This window comes from Sugiyamaella lignohabitans, chromosome B, assembly GCF_001640025.1.
Source record: "Sugiyamaella lignohabitans strain CBS 10342 chromosome B, complete sequence".
NCBI lineage: Eukaryota > Fungi > Ascomycota > Dipodascomycetes > Dipodascales > Trichomonascaceae > Sugiyamaella > Sugiyamaella lignohabitans.
Genome location: NC_031674.1, coordinates 213913 through 232699, shown reverse-complemented (window position 1 = coordinate 232699; position 18787 = coordinate 213913). Strand labels below are relative to the sequence as shown.

Genomic DNA, 18787 nt, shown 5'->3' with positions numbered 1-18787 from the left:
TAAAACGATTAGCTTATAAATAGGTGCTAAGTGTAGATAACTTGCAAGCTTTAAATCCACGTGGAACATATGTTTCCCATCGTTTGATTGCAGCTTGGTGTTTTTGTTCCATAGATCTAACCAACAACCCCTTGTGTGTTCTAAGCACAGATCTGTATGATATTAAGCTTTCGCGCTGTTTTTCACGTAGCCGGCTCAAACTGTTGCGATAAGTGATAAAAGCACTTGTCCATTCTTCCCTAAGAGTCGCCAGACTGCCACCATTCATTGCGTGATCCCATTTGGCCTCTTCCTCAGCGAGCGAAACCATATATTGAACATCTCTCAGCTTTTCTAACTTTTTGTCTTTTAAGAGTCGTAAAATATGATGAGCACGACTTACTTTATGTTGAGAGTAACGTCCTGCTACCTTTAAATAAGAATATGGTCCCCTGGGAGTGGCAAGAACACTAATTCGAACTTTGCCAGGAGCAGATATTTCTCGTCTTTTACGCATTTCCATACGATAGTTGTATCGTTCATTATAATATTGAGGCGATAGGAAGAGATCGACATACAAAGGGTCCAGCTGGGTCCTACTAGGAATAAAGCGCTGTGCTCCCAACCGTTTAATCGTTTTATCTCGGCGAGTCATCAAAGTAGTATGTCTTTGCCTGAATAGTTCCAGAGAGTTATTAACAATTGGAGAGGACCTGGTTGGAGTTTGTGAATTTGCACCCGATTTAAGTAGAGCTGCTTGGTTATACTGGTCACGTCTAATCATATCTAGAGGTGGTCTATTGGTAGGAGTATTCTTCTCCTTAGCCGGCCGATCGTACGACACCAAATTTTGTTCTTGTTTATACTTCAATTCGATCAGTATTTGCTGTTCCATATCAGCACTAGGGTTTATGATGAATTCACGAAGGATCTTTTCCCATTTATAGCCCTCCAATACCATATTCTTGGCAATATGACCAGACATCATCGTCTTGTTCTCTCTGAACACTCGACCAGCCTGAGTTTGCAGCTCAATGCACACCTGATCCGGCAGTGGGCAGTTCCGCACATGGCGAAGGATTCTACGATATAACTGAAGAACTGGATATTTATGACTCGAGAGGAGTCTAAAGTGCGAAATAAGCATTAACGAGTATATTTTTGTTGCCCAAGAGCGAAATAAATATATGTGCGGCTTTTGATGCCAATGGTGAAATACAACTTAATGCCGATCACGAGCCATGGTAGATCAAGAATAAATAAAAGTTCCTAATAAATATACAAACTCAGATATGTTATATCTACTCATCTAGATTGTCATCATATGGCACTTCAATTTCAAAGTCACCGTCCTTAGTGCAGAATGCGAGAATGCTACCCTCAACAATTCCATTGGCTTCAATATTACCCTTGGCATCAGTAATATCAGTGAATCCTTTACTGAAATCAGATTTATCCACAGGAATACCAACTCTTAGGTCATTCGCATCTATGATTTTTGCCGTAATTTCTTCAGCACCAGGTTGTTTATCAGTATCTTCTTCTACATCCGAGGCAGTTTCGAACGACGGTTTTGGAATTGGAGCATCATCCACCTCGTCGACCCCTTGATCCGAACCTCTGGTCTCATTCAATGCTTTAGCCAGCGTTTTTTTAAGTCCATTGACAGTAACGCCGCCGGCTAGAATCAAAAGTACGGTTTGTTTTTTGTGCTTGAGACGAATTGTTAATTCGGCGGCACTTGTTTTGGGTGGCATTCTTAAGGACGACTGTAGCTATAGTGGAGGTTGCTCGGCGATGTGACCGTTAAGCCCCTCTCCTCCACTACCCAAGTGAACATACATAGTGAGGCTTTCATGCGGCTCATCTAAGGACCAACAGTCCGAGGTCACAGTTTAGCCGCCCCCAGCCCACTTAGTCCCATTGACTTCAAGTACATCGAGCATTATTAGCCCTGTCAATTGAGAACGTGATGGATTAAAGTGATGAGGTCCTACAGAACACTTATCCTAGTATCCTTAACTGCAGACGACAACAATAATTATATTACATAGGATTCCCCAGACTATGTCGTCATTTATCCTTATCGTGTATATAAACCCATCAGGGTCCATTGTTCTACCCCGCAATGATAATACCGCCCGTTTTTATCTGTTACCAGAAGTATATAGCGAGCTCTCGTAGACTTCCGGTACCGCTGTAAGGTTGTGGGTAAGCCCCCCCACACCGTGGCGGTGTCTAAACGAGGCGCAGATCCGGATGTGTAAAACATATGTCCCCGTTCAGCGGCTATTTGGTCTGAATGACTCCAGTTGGAAAAGAGGGGATGACCGAGGGAATTTAGTGCATTCTATGCCACTTAAAGAATTCGCCAAAAGCGTTTCAGCAACCAGCATGTAATGTTTATTTTTAAAAAATTTAAATTTCCCATCTATTGTATATTCTGCTACACAAAAATTTTTCGACATGGAAAAATTTCTCCACAGTTTTTCCGGTTCGCTTTTAGCCGGAAAATTTTTTACTAGGCGTTACTAGTTACTACATCGACATTAGACTGTTGCACTGCTGTAATACGACAGCAAGCTATTACCAATAGGATCTGATCTATGCAACGGTCCTTCGTACAAGGTAGTGATCTGCGTAAGTGCATTTTCTGTATACATAGACAGATTCCTATAAAACCAGTATCACGCTAAGTACTATTATCCGGGACCAGCAATATTTTGGAAACGGACTATAACTCATAAGTTCACACAGGTTAATCTAGTTAAAATTCAACTTAGACAGAGATTGGCTGTTTCTTTGTGTTCAGACAAATATCTTCTATAAACTGTTGACTGCGTCTCATTGCAGATCAGGGCGCCATCTTCACGCAGTGCACTGTTTTGGTGTTTAGATGCATTGCATGGAGCGAAAAGATTTTTACCGCCAATGAACAGTTAGAATTCTGGAGATTAAGCGGGCTTATGGGTAATATTGAGGCATTTTGAATGGGTCTGTTTCCTTGGATAGATAACAGATTGTGCGAGTATCGAGCGCTATCCAGTAAAAACTTTTATAGTCTATTCTTACAGCCTGAGACATGTCCGACTCTCGGCCGGCGGGGGGGAGGGGGCTGAGATTTTTCAGAAAAAATTTTCACTCTCTACAAAATGTACTATGCTAAAGAGCAGTTTACAAATGTCAAATAACCTAGTTAACAGCGAAATAACAAGCTAGGAACAATAGACAATAGAACAAATCGCTAGTTATAGCCAGATGGATATGCGGTTAACTATAACTTTAGTAGACGTGGAGATAAACCTCTAATGGCAATATCATCAACGTTATCGGCCGTGGTGCAGTTGCCTCGCATTACCCCCTCCCCGATAATTGCTTTTGACTATAACCGCTGAGCTAAGTTAGGTATTCATCCCCCACCAATGTCGATCTGTCGGTCAAAATTCTGCGAGGTCGAAGACACAAAAAAGGATCAAGCAAAATCATATATAAACTGTCATAAAACCGTCTATAGATTCAAAAAATCAACCCCAGTTGTTGTTGCTTCCAACTTTAAAAAAATAGCGACAAAAAACCTTTTAAAAATGGTTGAAGAAGAAAAGAAGAGACTCTCGGTTGAGTCCCTTCGTTCGGGCCAACAGCAGAAGCTCGATGCTTTTGACTTGGCGGATATGGGCCACGCCCAAGAACTCCCTCGTCAGTTTAGCATGTGGAGTATGTTGGCTCTGGCATTTAGTGTTCTTGGAACTTGGGCCACCTTCGCTCAAGATTTGATGAGTGGTTTACAAAATGGTGGTTCCATTGCTATTCTTTGGGGACTGGCTCTTGTGACTATCTGTAACATCTGTGTTGCTGTGTCTCTTGGTGAGCTTTGCTCCAGTATGCCTACTGCCCTTGGCCAAGCTTATTGGATCCACCGTCTTTGGAATACTCCTGCCGGAAGATTCTCCTCTTATATCTGCGCTTGGATTAACACCTTCGGATGGTGGACTCTTACCGCTTCTCAGATTGCTTTCATGACCAATTTTATTCTTGGCATCAAGGTCATGTTCGACAACGACTGGGCTGGCGCTTCGGAGGGTTGGGTCCAGTTCCTTGTTTATGTTGGAATCACAGTAGTCTTCACTTTGACCAACGTTCTTGCTTGTCGTAAGGATAACTTCCTTGCTTGGTTCAACAACGTTGTCGGTATTCAATTTACCATGTTGTTTGTCATCTTTTCCTTGGCCATGCTGATTGCAGTTGGTGTCCACCATGACAAGCACTTCCAAACTGCTGGATTTGTTTTTGGCAAGTGGTTGAATGAGACCGGCTGGCCCGATGGTGTTGTCTGGTTTACTGGTCTTCTTCAAGCTGCTTATGGTTTGACTGCTTTTGATAGTGTCATCCACATGGTTGAGGAAATCCCCTCTCCAAGAGTCAATGCCCCCAGAGTTATCTACTTGGCTGTCATTATGGGAGCTATTACTGGTGGTATTTTTATGGTTGTGTGTTTGTTCTGCATTCAAGACCTTGATTCTATTCTCAACTCACCCACTGGTCTTCCTTTTATGCAGTTGCTTACTGACACTGTTGGTGTTCAAGGAGGTGCTGCCTTGTTGTCCATTTTCGTTTTCAACGGATTGGGTCAAGGTGTCAGTGTTGCTACTACCGCTTCCAGACTTACCTGGGGTTTTGCTAGAGATGGTGGATTGCCATTCAGTCAGTACTTTGCTCATGTTGACACTTACTGGCACGTTCCTGCCAGATCTCTCTGGGCTCAGGGTGTCATTATTGCTGTTGTTGGTGTCCTTTACCTCTTTGCATCTACTGTTTTGGAGGCCATTCTCAGTGTTAGTACCATTGCCCTTACCATTTCATATGGTATGCCCATTGCTGCATTAGTCCTTGTTGGTCGTGACAAGCTCACTCCTGGACCCTTCCACTTGGGCAGATATGGAATGTTCTGTAACATTGTCAGTATTATCTATTGCTGTGTTACCACAGTATTCTTCTTTTTCCCTGGTGGCCCTGATCCTGCTCCTGCTGACATGAATTACGCTATTGCTGTATTCGGTGTCATGATGGTTATTGCCCTTGCCTTCTGGTTCATCAAGGGTAGAAGAACCTATCTTTTGACTGATGAGGCTTTGATTGAGATGCTCAGAGCTAGAGAACTCGAGAACAGTGCCAACGATGCTACTGTTGTTGTAGTTGACGGTCAAGCCCCTGAGAAGAATTAAAATGTTGTTTTAAGTTTTACATAGTTAGATACGAGTAATGAATGAATGATTGTTTGGATTACTAGTGCGAACTATCACATGTGTTTCATCCTGGGCTGCTTAGTAATAGAAATACTGTGCTAACTGTTTTACAGAAATATAACTCCACGAGATTATATGGTCCAGTTTCATGTCTCAATTCCAGCAATTTTCGGCTACTACGCTATATTGAAGACAAGCACTTGTAACATCAGTGGTTTGTGTGTATATGAGCTTACTGCATATATGAGGCGGAAGGAGACCAGAATCCGCACCACTTTGTTACTGCATTGCAAAAAAAATATGCCATCAAAATAAAGTCACACGCCGTCTGATCCTAATTTCTAGACAAGCATACCCTATCACCGTTGTAGGCATACTCCTTCATATCTTGATGGTCTGGACTTGTTATACAATATATGAAACCTCTTGATAATTTGCAGGCTCACGGCTTTTCAAGCACTATACACAGTGGTTGCTTGGGTGTTAGCGTTGACGGCGCTTTTTTTGCGAAACTGTAGCAACCATGGTATGGGTGACCGATAGAGGGCAGTTTGAAGCCGGCGGGTTAGTAACAAACCGGCCCCTAACACTCTCAACTCGACAATAAAGGCAGACCCTGCCTGTAACTATGAAATCTGTCAAATTGGGCAAAAAACACCCATTTGGTTTTAGGCAGTTCAGTCACCGATTCTAGTGTTCAACCCTAAACATATATCCAAGTGAAGCAAGAGATTAACCTAATTTGGCCAATAAACGGTAGTCGACCAGTCAGTCATTGTTGGATGCAAGGCAAATGTAACTGTAATCGGGGTTAATATATGCTCCAATGTGCAGAGAGTTTTGTCAAAAGGGGCTTTATTTCAGAGCTGCATGTGCAGCTATAAGTCAAAAAAACCCTTCCGTTGCCCAGTAACCAAACGGTTGAAAAAACCTTCACTTTACTCGGTAGATCGTATCCCCAATAGTCACTGGCCAGCTTCGGAGGGTAGGATATGTTTATATAGCGGGATGTCGGCAGGTACAATGGGTCGTTTGCTAGGAATATCATTTTCTAAATCCATCGTTCTTTCAAGGATTTTTTCCTATTTGACTGTTATAAGGGTTGAGGCTTTCCAAACTAGTGTTAGGTCTTTTTTCCAACAGATTTTCTAACTTAGTTGAACTGATATATATTTCATTGATCTCCTCCCTCGGTCAGTGAGGAAATTTATCCATCGACCTTGTCGAAAGCCATTCCTTCATATCGACTACGTTATCTGAACAAATTTGTTCCATTCCTTTTTAAGTTGCACTTTCTTTGATTTAATATTCGATACCACCTAGTTCAGAATGAGATTCTCTTACGCTACTTCCGCTCTCTTAGCTGTTGCTGCTACCAGTGTGAATGCTGCTCTGGTTACTCAGTATGTTCAAGTAACTGTTGATGTCTATGAACAGGCACATGTTTTTGTCAATGGAAATGGTGACCCTGTTAGTACTTCTTACGAGCTGGTCTCTAGTGAAGAAAGTGCTCCTACTCAAGTCCCATCTTCCCATCAACACTCAGACGCTCAACCTGTTCAAATTCAGTTAACTACTTCGACCGCCGCTGCTAGCTCGTCTCCTGCCCCTCCTCCACCTGCTCCTACTACATCTTCTTCCACGACTACCCCACCACCTCCACCACCCCCTACTACTACCTCCAGTCCCCCACCACCCCCACCAGCACCTTCATCCTCAAGTGCTTCTTCTGATTCTTCTGATTCATCTTCTAGCTCTGGTTCTGGTGAATTCTCTGGCCAGGGTACTTTCTACAGCCCTGGTATGGGATCATGTGGTATCGAGTCCTCGGACAGTGATTTTATTGCTGCTCTTAATGCCCCTCAAATGGGTAGCCCCGCCAACCCCAACGCCAACCCTAATTGTGGTAAGAAGGCTATTGTTTACAGTGGTGGAAAGTCAGTGACCGTTACTATTGTCGACAAATGTCCCTCATGTGCTTATGGCAGTTTGGACTTGTCACCTGCTGCCTTCAATGAGTTGGCAGACCCCTCTGCTGGTCGCATCGACATATCCTGGTCCTGGGCTTCCTAAATAGACACATTTATAAAAGATAAAAACGACATGCTGGACATGCCACTTAGATTTATATACCCATATTTTATAATATAGATTTTACGAATACTTGTCTTTCGCTGGTCTGCCCTAGACAACTAGTGAACTTGGATGGGTCATCCCAGAAATGTAACTGTTAACTCCGGGTCGAACCCGGCCAGTCAATACAAAAAATTTTATATGAAGAGAGAATTTTAGAAATATATTACATTAAACATAAATAGACATTCGTAAGATTCCCCCAAACATGAAATGGATTTTCGAGAAAGAAGAGTAACTTTTTAGTTGACCAAAGCAGAAGCAGTGGAAGACTCGTACTTCCAGACAGGAGGAAGGACACCAGTGGTCTTGTAGTAACGAGAAAGACGGTGGATTCTGGACTCAATGAGAATGAGTCTGAACTTGGAGTCCTTGTCCTTTCTGTTCTTCTCAAGGTGCTTTCTAACGGAAACAGCCTTCTTGATGAGGTGGTAAAGATCCTCAGGAATCTCAGGAGCAAGACCTATAAGCCACTCTGTCAGCAAAATATTCGAATTAAACCGTACAGAGGTACAGATTTGTGGTTGCAGCCATCTCCACAGGAGATTACTGCCCCCAAAACTGGTGAGGGAAATATCCAAAAACTTGGCAATAGCCTAATCCCAATTTCTCATTTGGAACTGTAAAGCTAGCCAGATAAAATGAAATTTCAGCAAACAAGAATCACCTTAATCAACCGATTTCATAATATCTCTACAGCCAATTCCCTAAAACATTATATGTAACATTGAAGCAGAGGGTCTTTGACCATCTCCCTCACCAGCTAAAGAGTTAAAAACTTACCGTTAGACTTCAAGATACGGAGGATCTTGTTACCAGTGACAACCTTAACTTGAGAGACACCGTGGGAGTCACGGAGGATAACACCGATTTGAGAAGGAGTAAGACCCTTACGAGCGTACTTGATGATTTGCTCAACGACAGAGTCGGGAGTGAGCTTGAACCAAGAAGGAGTGGCACGAGAGTAGGGAGTAGCCGAAGAAGACATACCCTTTCCTTTACTGTGAAGACGACCCATTTTTACTGTTGTTGACGACGAACTTTGTTGACTGTTGACTGTAGTGACGAAAATCAATTAGTATGAAGCTGCTTGTATGTATATTCGCGAGAACTGCAATGTGAGTGGGTGAGTGAAAAACTAATGTATACCTTCCTATTTAGGAAATATAGTCACCAATTCGTTTCGTCCAATGTCACATGATATCAATGCATGAAATGACGATCATGTTCCAGTCCCTTACATATAGCGCTTAGAGCCGGAGGCTTAGAATCACCTAAAACTACAAGAATGTTAGTATCAAGTTCAAATGGGGGCCCATGAGCTTTTAACTGGGGTTCAATAATATAGGAACCCAAGGGGGTGAGGTTCAGGTCAGACTGTGTGAGCCAATCTAGAAGTCTAGTTAACCTGTGAAGTTACTGCATGCCGTTGGAAGCCTTATCTTTTAGCCGCCGTAAGATAAGGTTGTAGATCACATCAGTCACCGATAACATGGCTAAAGTTGTCGCATGCTATTATTAATCCAGTCATTGGTATTCGATAATTGTATTAGCAGTTACTTGACCATTTTGTTGTTAAATTTTGCGTCTGATACAGAAATATGTATATTCCAAAGTATAATGTGGAACCTTCAGAGGAGCTTCAAATTCAGCTCATAAGAGAGTTCCCCCTGGGAACAATTATCACTTCAAGTGCTGATGGGATAATAGCCAATCATCTGCCATTTCTTGTAGATAAGACTAGCGATGGATTAGTACTCAGAGCTCATTTTGCTCGGGTTAATCATCAGAGGGATGACTTTCGCTCTGGGAAGGAACTGCTGGTAGTGTTTAAAGGGCTTGATGGATACGAAACCCCCAATTGGTATGTAGACACCAAACCAACTACTGGTAAAGTTGTACCTACGTGGGATTTTTCAGCGGTCCATGTCTATGGTGTACCAACTGTAATTGAAGATCCAGCGTGGATTTATAAGCAGTTTACTGATCTCTCCAATATGAATGAGAGAGAACAATCTGAACCCTGGACGGTGGACCAAGCCCCAGAAAGTTATGTTAATTTGCTGCAAAAAGCAATCTGGGGATTGGAGATCAAAGTGACTAGAGTGGAGAGCAAGTGGAAGGTGGGCCAAAAGTTAAGTGACAAGGACAACCGTGGAGTCATTGAAGGGTTCAAAACCCAAGGGGAGAAAGGCGCAGCCCTTTCTGAAGTCGTTGAGAAGGCTAAGATAAGACATGATGAGCGTAGGAAAAATGGACTACAAACTTAAGAGATTGCTGAGAGCTCGTTGTACACATATATTAAGCATTGTAATCCTAAATAATAGGAAATATATATTGATAAGGATAAAATTATTATGAAAAGACTATAGCTCGCCAAACTCTGGCTCTGCAGCTGTAAGCCTGATGTATTTATGGCACAAAGGCACCTCGTCCTCGATATGGCCGACAACTATAAGCGTACCATCATATTCCAAATCAATGTACTGCTTACATTTGTCAATACTTTCTTCAGCCATTGCCGAGAAAGCTTCGTCAAGAATTAGAATATCTGGTCTCTTAGCGAGACCTCGCAAAAACATAACAATCTTCTGATTGCTGACTGACAAGTCACGAAGAACCTCATCTTTAGAAATATGTTCAAATAATGACAGAAGCTCATCAATTCGATCCTCTTGCTCTTGAGAAAGCTTTTTTAGTGGGATATAATAGCCCACCACAAACCCTGTTGAGATAGCTTCTTTAACAGTGAGATTCATAGGAAAGAGAGCATGAATCTCAGGTGATACATGACCAAATTTTTCGTTGATAGAGAAATAGCTCTGCTTGCCTGTACCTCTTGGTTCACCGAAAAGAGAAATCTTTGGATTCCAAGACTGAGGATGATCCCCAGTCAACAGTGAAAGGAGAGTGCTCTTTCCGGTACCATTATCGCCTCTTAGGTGCCACTTTTCCCCTTTTTTGACTTTCCAAGTTAAGTTACTGAAAATAGGTTCGCCCTTATATGACACAGATACACTGTCTAGCTTGATGACTTCAGGGTTATTTGACGCAGCTAATTTAGATTTTTCAGCTGCCTTCACAGCAAGATCCTTTGCCTTCACTACTTGAACAATATGGTCTCTACGCATTTCGTCTAGATACGGTGCCAGATCTTTGATAGGACCCTGATGGGATATTCCATTCCCAGTCCTATCTGTTATGGCGACATGGGTGATCCAAGAAGGAAATTCATCTTGATACCGCAAACCAACCACGACATGTGGCTCAGGAGAAAGCTTTGACAGTATATCAGAGGCTTGTTTCCGACTGAATGGGTCAAGACCAACGAATGGCTCATCTACAAGAAGAAACTTTGGATCTCTCAGTAAGGCCTTGGCAAGACGTGCTCTGCGACTCTGCCCATTACTGAGACCAACAATCCATCTGTTCTCGATGCCCTTTAAAGAAAACTTCTCAAGGACATGGTCGACCTTAGCTTGATCCTTAGAGTGAGTGGCAGCTAGCAACGACTCATTGAGAGTCTCGTCTAACTCTTCACGAAGGGACTCATATCGAGCAGAGATATGAGGTGCCTTGACATCTGCATTGGAAAATTCTATTAATTGGGTAACTTGTGAAGGCCATGCATTTTGGTTAGCCAGGAATGGGTAGGTTCTTGACAGAGGTGGATCAGGGATGTGCTTAGAAGCGAGTATTTCCAGGAGTTCTGTTTTGCGAGGACCTGTGATAGCCCATCTGTCGGTAGATTTAATATCCAAAGATAAAGGGCTTTTAAATATGAGAGTTCTTTTCGACCCCTCTCCCAATTTACGGAACAGGCCGTTTTGGATCTTTACAATGGACATAATGCACAGTGCTATTGAGTAACCCACAAAAATGAAAATTCGAAGGGAAGTGATAAAAACGAATCAAGAATCGGGCAGCAATTCCAATTTTCTGATCTAAATTGGTCCAATAAAGCTTTCACGCTATTGAACGAATGGGCCTACTTATAAAAATAGCTATCCCAAGTTGGCAATGAGTCAATAGCCGTCGGTCGGATCGCGATCCGTGGAGTCGTGCGTCGAGTCATGCGTCAAGCGCGCGCATCTCCAGCACCCTGCATACTCAGAGATAGCTAAACTAGTGGGAATGATAAATTACTTTATATACTTATACCTCATAAGCTGTCTTTTTCAACTTCGGCGTCTGCATCTTCAGTTTCCTCAGCTTTGTCCTCTGCTGTAGGATCCGACTCTGGCTCAGCTTCAGCCTCAACCTCAATTAGCTCAGCTTCTTCAGCTGACTGTGGTTCAGGTTCTGGGGTAGCAATATCGTCAACATCAATCAAGTCACCTCCAATAGATGGAAGAGTAGTAACCTTCTGTCCGACATTGGCGGGGAATAATTCTTTGTCTTGAGAGGGTTCGCTAATCGATTGAGCAATCTTGGATCGTCCACTCTTTACAAGACCGTCTTTCCATTTCTTGACACTGCCGTCAACATCCCCACCATAGGTCAATGCAAATAATGCAGCTTCAGATGACCTACCAGTATCATTGAGAAGCTTAATGCATGCGTCGGTATCTCCAACATACCAGTAGGCGTTGAAAGCCAAATTGTACTTTCCAGCCTTCACGGCTTCTTCAGCCAGTTCAGCAGCGCCGGGTTTGTTTCCAGTACTAGTGTAAATAAGAAGTAAAGACTCAAAGTCATGTGCAGCCTTGAACGACTTTTCGGCAAGGATAACGTTCCAGCTTAAAAGTGACTTATCACCAAGAGACTTCCACTTGTGCTCATCATCAACAGACGATGCAATTTCCTCAGCAATATCAAGTTTGTCAAGGGAGACGGCAAGATCGAATCTATGGTCAGAATCTCTACTAACCTCAAGAGCAAGCTCAGGATATCCTTGAGCCTCTAAGAAACGAGCCACTTTAGTCTTTTCATTATCAGGGACTTTTTCTAGAATTTCAGCGGCATAATCCATATCACCTCTGAGCACCACTGTTTGGTATTCAACAACAGCCAACGATAGCTTGTAAGCAGTAACATTGACGTCCTTGTCCGCCAAGTAAATAGCATTATCTCTAGGAATGTATCCAAGGAGGTACATTTGCTTATCGAAATGGCTGATAGTATAAACTTCACCACCAACCAAATAGTTAAGACGGTTGGAAAATGTAGTATAGATAAAGCAGTCACCAACCCACTTACCAGTACGGACAGAGTCGGAGATGTCATAAGCAACTTCAAAAGACTCCTCTACGCCGTCATCTTCTGAAACACTGTTGTTTTGAACCGCCAGCTGGAATGCGTCTCGGCTGAATCTAAGAATGTAGAAAGAGTCATCCGTAATGATAGCAACCAATTCACCAGAGTCGGACCATACCACCTGACTAGCCTCAACGTCGATTCTACGGACCAAAAGACCCGACTCCCAGTCATAGAAAGCTACAAATTCACCTCCATTGATACCTAGTAAGGTTCCACCGTAGATTTGTGTAGCACTGTAACCAATATTCAAATGGCCAATTGGACGCTCCTTGAAATTCTTGAATAGGCGGATACTTGATGTAGATTCGCGAACAGCGTACTCATTACTATCTTGGGCCCAGGCAAAGTCTAAACCAGAACCGAAGGACTTATTTCTCCATGCCAATGCCGTGTAGATGATGTATTCGCCATCACCAGTAACAGCGACAAATCTACCGTTTGGTGAGTGGTTAAGTTGTGTAGGATACACCTCGACATTACCCAAGTCTTTTTGGGCTATTGGGAGGAAATCACCGTCGTTGACATCATCACCACCTTTGACAACACTGCTGAAAACTTCGGAATGCTTGGACCAGATCAATCTACCATTTGGATCCATTGAAATAGCAGGCTCCTCCTTACCGAGTTGCAAAACAACGCTACCAGCATCAAAACCAAGTGCCATCAGGTTACTGCCCTTCTTACAAGCAGCACACCAAGCTCTTTCCAGGCCATAGTTCAAAGTTTGCTCCAGTTTGTAAGTGTTGGCATTCCAGATCTTTATTGTCGAATCTTCAGAACCACTGATAATCACTGGTAATTCAGGATGAAACACTGCGAACGACACATTGTTCATGTGGTCAGCCATTGTAGCCACACAACTCTTGGTTTGGTAGTCCCAGACACGAATAGTTCTATCATCACTAGTGGTAATCAAATAAGGCTTGTCACTTTGAGGGTAGTACTCAACAAAGTTGGCACCCTTAGTTTCATGTGCTTCCAAAGTGAAGTTGGGAGTTGATGAACCAAGAGACCAAATTTTAACAGTTTTATCTAAACAAGCACTAGCAAAAGTATTAGGATCTTTTGGGTTAAATGCCAAATACATCACATAGTGACTGTGGCCCTCAAAAGTTTGTGTGTTTCGCCATCCTTGATCCCAATTCCATAGCTTGATAGTCATATCGTCACCGGCAGTCAACACAAAGGGTTGAGTGGGGTGGACTACCAAGACACGAATATAGTCCGGATGGGCTTCAAACTGCGTTACTTTTTCACCTGTATTATAATTGAAAACTCGAACCATATAATCGTCACTGCCAAGAACAATCCAGTTCTTTCTAGCCACGAATCTACCAGCACGAACAGGCAAATGACTGACATCAATTGTTTTGACAACCACTTGAGTTTCATAGTTCATAATCTGAGCCTTTCCCCCGTAAAGGGTAGTCAGAACCCATGGCTCAGTAGGATGGATATCAATTCCCTTCACACGGTCTGACCGTGATTGGAATTGTTTCTATACAGTTAGCATCGACAAGCTCAATATAGTCGGTCCAGTGCTGAGCACCAACTTCTACCCCCCGAAAATCTGCAAAAATCTGCAATTCCCATTAGTAGCTAATCCAATCCCGATATATCTTACTTTTATATCCAACTTCATTTTCAGTCAGTGTCTTTAATTGGTACACAGGTTCGCGTGTGGTGCTGCTGTGCTGTTCAACTTGGACATTCAACGATCCTCTCACTTCCCCTACCCATGCCATATTTCGATGCGCGTTTAGACACCTGGCGACTAGACTCAAAAACGCGCGGTTATTATCGGCAAGAAGTCCCAACTGGAATCTCTCCACCAGCTTCCTAGACTTGTCACAAGTGTTATAAGACAATTTTGGCCCTTAAATTGAAAACTCCAACCAACGAGCATTACATTGGCACTTTTATAGCACATATCTTCTATTAAGAGACTATTGAGTGGTAAGTACAGCTCAGGATGGCGATTGATGCTGGATGATTTTAGAGCAGGGGCGAACGTGATACAAAAAAGCTGAGAAACAGGGGCGGAGAATCAGGCGCAATAAAGTGGAATCAACTAGAAGAATGCGACTGTCACAGTCGGACATCTGTCGGACCGAGGACCATTTTAAAAATCTACTGCCGAATTTTTCAATCAGTTATATGGCTTTTAATTCCAAGATCCGATTTCTATTTCGCTTTTTACATTGCGTTGCTACAAGTACTCCCTATTTCTTCTGTCTCTGGCATGTCTCAAAAAATACTAAGTATGATAATCTAACAGACAATCTAGATTACTGTAGATATCATGTGGATTGTTAATTGGTGTATGTTAAATGTAGTTATTCTTCAGCTCTAGTGGATGTTTGATTGTTTCCAAGACATTGCTATTGGGTAGAACAGTCAACTGGTCGAATAAGCGACTTTATAGTGAAGTCCGAGGCACCTCAGCTGTCAAGGATGACTCGTGATCTAAATATTAATGGTGCAGTGACTAACTTTGTTCAGTTTATGATGTTCTCTCATCGCTTGGACTTTTGAACAAGCATGCCAAGCTTCTCTTCCTGGGTCTTGACAATGCCGGTAAAACTACCCTTCTTCACATGCTTAAGAACGACCGTTTGGCAACTTTACAACCAACTCTTCATCCAAGTAAGTCCAGTTTATGAACGCATGCTATACTAGGGGATTTTTATTATATTTCAGCTGCTAACATATATAGCCTCTGAGGAACTCGCTATTGGTAATGTCAAGTTCACCACGTTTGATCTTGGTGGACATCAACAGGCTCGTCGTTTATGGAAAGACTATTTCCCTGAAGTCGATGGAATTGTTTTCCTTGTTGATGCCGCCGATACCGAAAGATTTGCTGAAAGTAAGGGTGAGTTAGATGCCCTGTTTGCAATTGAAGAACTTTCTAAGGTCCCCTTCTTGATCCTTGGTAACAAGATTGATGACCCTCACGCCGTCTCTGAGGAGGAACTTCGTCATGCTCTCGGTCTGTATCAAACCACTGGCAAGGGCAAGGTCCCCTTGGAGGGCAATATCCGCCCAATAGAGATCTTTATGTGCTCTGTTGTCATGCGCCAAGGATATGGCGAAGGTATCAGATGGTTGAGTCAGTACGTCTAAACGACGACTCAGCAACTGGAGACTCTGAGTTAGTAATCTAGTCTATTAATACATTTAATAATACATCTTTCGTTTCAGGTCTAATAATTTATACTTGCGTTCTGAATACATTAGGTTTAGGGCTATATTCTTTAAAAGGGAATACGTCAATAACCACACACGCACGGTCCGTTCTCTCTTCAGCTTGTAATATTATTTTCATTTCGTCGGACACTAGCCATGACTGCAAATCTGGCTACCGAAAAGCCACAACTTGAAGCAAAGCGTTCTAGCAATTTAGCATCTCCGAAGAAGCAACACAATGGGGAAAAACCTCCCAGAAAGCGGGACGCTATAGAGACCCTGATCGCGAAACCTCCAGTCATCGTCAAATCGTCAATATCACAACTTCGGTATTTGATACTAGTAGACGGACTTACAGTACCAGATAAGACAGATGTAAGTAAAAAAATGAGCTTGAGTTGAAATGCTTCACGAGTTCAAGTCGACAGCATAAAAATCTGTTCTTTAAATTCGTCAAGACTAACTGAAACAGGGCCAATGTTCATATCGGAGTTATGTGTGGTCCATTTTATTGCGCGTGAATCCACAGAACAGTTCGTCATATCTAAAACTAGTTCAACTGGGACCGTCTCCTGCCTATTCAAAGATACGGAATGACACGTTCAGAACATTGACCTCAGATCATCAATTTCACAGTAAAGTACCAGAAGAATCTCTAATCAGAGTTCTGAATGCTTTCGCTTGGAAAGCCGAAGGTGAATCTAACTCTAGTGAGTTTCTGGGAAAACACGATAAGTCGGCAAATGCAGTAGCTAGATCTCCCTCCGGAAAACCCACTGGTCATGATAAATATGTACAAGGTATGAATGTCCTCCTTGCTCCATATTTATATATTGCCAAGTCAGAGTCTCAAGCATTTGCCCTATTTGATACATTTTTAACGAGGGACTGCCCACTATATGTCCAGCCTACCTTGGAAGGGGTCCACACAGGATTGAGTTTACTTGATATCTGTCTTGAAATCGTTGATCCAACAGTATACGAATATTTGAGAAGCAAATATCTCCGTGCGGAGCTCTATGCCTTTCCTTGTAAGTTTCACTGAAATTTGACAGAACCACTAAACTAGGGTTACTAACATAATACTAGCGGTTCTCACATTATCAGCTTGTACACCGCCATTAACAGAGCTTCTTGCATTGTGGGATTTCATATTTGCTTACGGATGCCATATGAATATCCTGTTTGTAGTTGCACAAATGACCCTGATGCGTGACAAACTCTTACAGGAACCAAGCCCTATCTCGCTATTAAGATCGTTCCCTCCGTTGAACGCTTCAGAAATTATCAAACTGGCAGTCAGCTTTGTTCCTAGACTACCGGACGAAGTTTATGATATGCTAGCTCGGCACCCTTACGACCCTGCTGTACCCTCTCAAGTTGCTAGGTACTCAGAACGAAAGCAAACATGATGGCTATTTTCGCTCCTCCTTGGGATATGGGCGGTACGCTAAATCTTTGTTGCACCGTTTCATAGATAGTTGGTCAAATATTTATTTAAAGAATTCCTAATTTATAAGCATCCTCATGATAGAATCCAGAAATTATAGTTCGGTCAGTGAACTTCCGGCCTCCTAAATGCTTTACTGCTTCCTTACAAGCGGAAGAGCTTGAAAACTTGACATATATTCTACCTCCTATGGAACTGCTGAGCATGGTCGAGCTAGCAGAGTTCTCTTTGGGGATATTTACCGACTCCACTGGGCCAAATTTGGAACATTCTTGCTCGATTTGAGCAGAGATCTCTTCACGAGCTTCGTCATCTGCAAGCTCTTCTGGTGAAATTGCGTTCCATAGCTGCATGACACTTGTAGGAGGATGCTCGTTTTTTCGGTCATTATCTTGACAAAGTTTCAGAAGCGTGTCTAGACTCATCACAGGTTGTGACTGTTCAAGTCCAACACAAGCTTTTCTAACTATCAGCTGGTTGTCACCTAGCGCCATATTATTAAGACCCTGACAGGCAATGTCAAGAATCGATGTATCCTCATATTCAAAAAATGCTACTCCCTTTGAGTTACCTGCAACGTCTGTAAGAATCTTGCAGAATCTCACTTGACCAAAAGCTTTCAAAAGTTCTAAAATCTGTTCTTCACCAATGAAAGTTGGAATATTTGACATTGACCCTTTGAAAGGGCCCTCTACATCAAATTTCGTTTTTTTATCATCTTTGGCTCCTTCAATGTTATCACTGGACAAAGGAATAATATATCCTTCTGGTCTTGTAATTGAAAACTTTGTTGTATCAGGTTCGCTTTCATCTAAAGCAACTCCATCAAAAGCAACCGCTATAGTGGCAAGTTCAGGTTTCGCTAGTTCTATCACTAATTTGGTCTTATCTGATCCATTAGCATAAAAGCAGTCTTTCACGCTATCAGCTGTTGCACCTGAATCAGTAATTGAGAGTAGAAGTGTGATAAATAATTTAGTCAACATCTCAATCGATTGAGCTTCAGCATCGTATCCTGATAAAATCACTAGCTTGGCCAAACGAGAACCTTGTGGGGACACATTGTACTCATTGCTACCAGCTGTCAGAATTGTAGGTGGTGGAGGAGGTAGCATAAGACTCGCTGGTTCAGCCATTGACCCTTTGTCGTTGTCACCCCCATCTCTCCGTTCATTCAGCTTACGAATATCACTTGAGGTTGGAAATAAACCAGATGCCTTTGCCATTTCAATTGTAATATTGTCATAACCTGGAGGGATTATATCCCATTGCGGCTTGCGACGCTTTCGCTGATCGATGGGAATGACTGAAGCAAGTGATTCAAGGATACTTTCACGATTTCGCTTATGTCCGGATCTCTTTGGACTCCGACTATGACGATCTCTGTCACGGTCACGACCGCGGTTACTATCTCGGTCGCGATATCTATCTCGTTCACTTCTATCACTGTCACGGTCCCGGTCTCTATGTCTGCTTGCTCGATCCCGACCCCCTCTGCCATGGTCACGGTCTCCATCACCATCTCGTCGATCCC

The 18787-nt window shown here is 42.7% G+C and overlaps 7 protein-coding genes across 7 annotated transcripts; 3 read left to right on the top strand and 4 right to left on the bottom strand.

Moving 5' to 3' along the window:
* Window positions 1–1280: 1280 nt before the first annotated feature.
* On the bottom strand, window positions 1281–1736 carry AWJ20_2045 (uncharacterized protein; the record flags this gene model as incomplete). Its single annotated transcript, XM_018878972.1, has 1 exon — window positions 1281–1736. One exon carries the CDS (start codon window positions 1734–1736, stop codon window positions 1281–1283), a length of 456 nt encoding a protein of 151 aa, XP_018736932.1.
* A 1827-nt stretch (window positions 1737–3563) lies between these two features.
* On the top strand, window positions 3564–5201 carry HNM1 (Hnm1p; the record flags this gene model as incomplete). The annotated part of the gene is made up of 1 exon (XM_018878971.1): window positions 3564–5201. The coding sequence occupies one exon, from the start codon at window positions 3564–3566 to the stop codon at window positions 5199–5201; it is 1638 nt and encodes a 545-aa protein (XP_018736931.1).
* A 1350-nt stretch (window positions 5202–6551) lies between these two features.
* Window positions 6552–7295, top strand: AWJ20_2043 (uncharacterized protein; the record flags this gene model as incomplete). The annotated part of the gene is made up of 1 exon (XM_018878970.1): window positions 6552–7295. One exon carries the CDS (start codon window positions 6552–6554, stop codon window positions 7293–7295), a length of 744 nt encoding a protein of 247 aa, XP_018736930.1.
* A 1661-nt stretch (window positions 7296–8956) lies between these two features.
* AWJ20_2042 (uncharacterized protein) lies at window positions 8957–9625 on the top strand (the record flags this gene model as incomplete). Its single annotated transcript, XM_018878969.1, has 1 exon — window positions 8957–9625. One exon carries the CDS (start codon window positions 8957–8959, stop codon window positions 9623–9625), a length of 669 nt encoding a protein of 222 aa, XP_018736929.1.
* A 96-nt stretch (window positions 9626–9721) lies between these two features.
* On the bottom strand, window positions 9722–11203 carry AWJ20_2041 (uncharacterized protein; the record flags this gene model as incomplete). The annotated part of the gene is made up of 1 exon (XM_018878968.1): window positions 9722–11203. The coding sequence occupies one exon, from the start codon at window positions 11201–11203 to the stop codon at window positions 9722–9724; it is 1482 nt and encodes a 493-aa protein (XP_018736928.1).
* A 314-nt stretch (window positions 11204–11517) lies between these two features.
* Window positions 11518–14013, bottom strand: SEC27 (Sec27p; the record flags this gene model as incomplete). Its single annotated transcript, XM_018878967.1, has 1 exon — window positions 11518–14013. The coding sequence occupies one exon, from the start codon at window positions 14011–14013 to the stop codon at window positions 11518–11520; it is 2496 nt and encodes an 831-aa protein (XP_018736927.1).
* Window positions 14014–17300: 3287 nt separating this feature from the next.
* Window positions 17301–18479, bottom strand: AWJ20_2039 (uncharacterized protein; the record flags this gene model as incomplete). Its single annotated transcript, XM_018878965.1, has 1 exon — window positions 17301–18479. One exon carries the CDS (start codon window positions 18477–18479, stop codon window positions 17301–17303), a length of 1179 nt encoding a protein of 392 aa, XP_018736926.1.
* Between the last annotated feature and the right edge of the window lie 308 nt (window positions 18480–18787).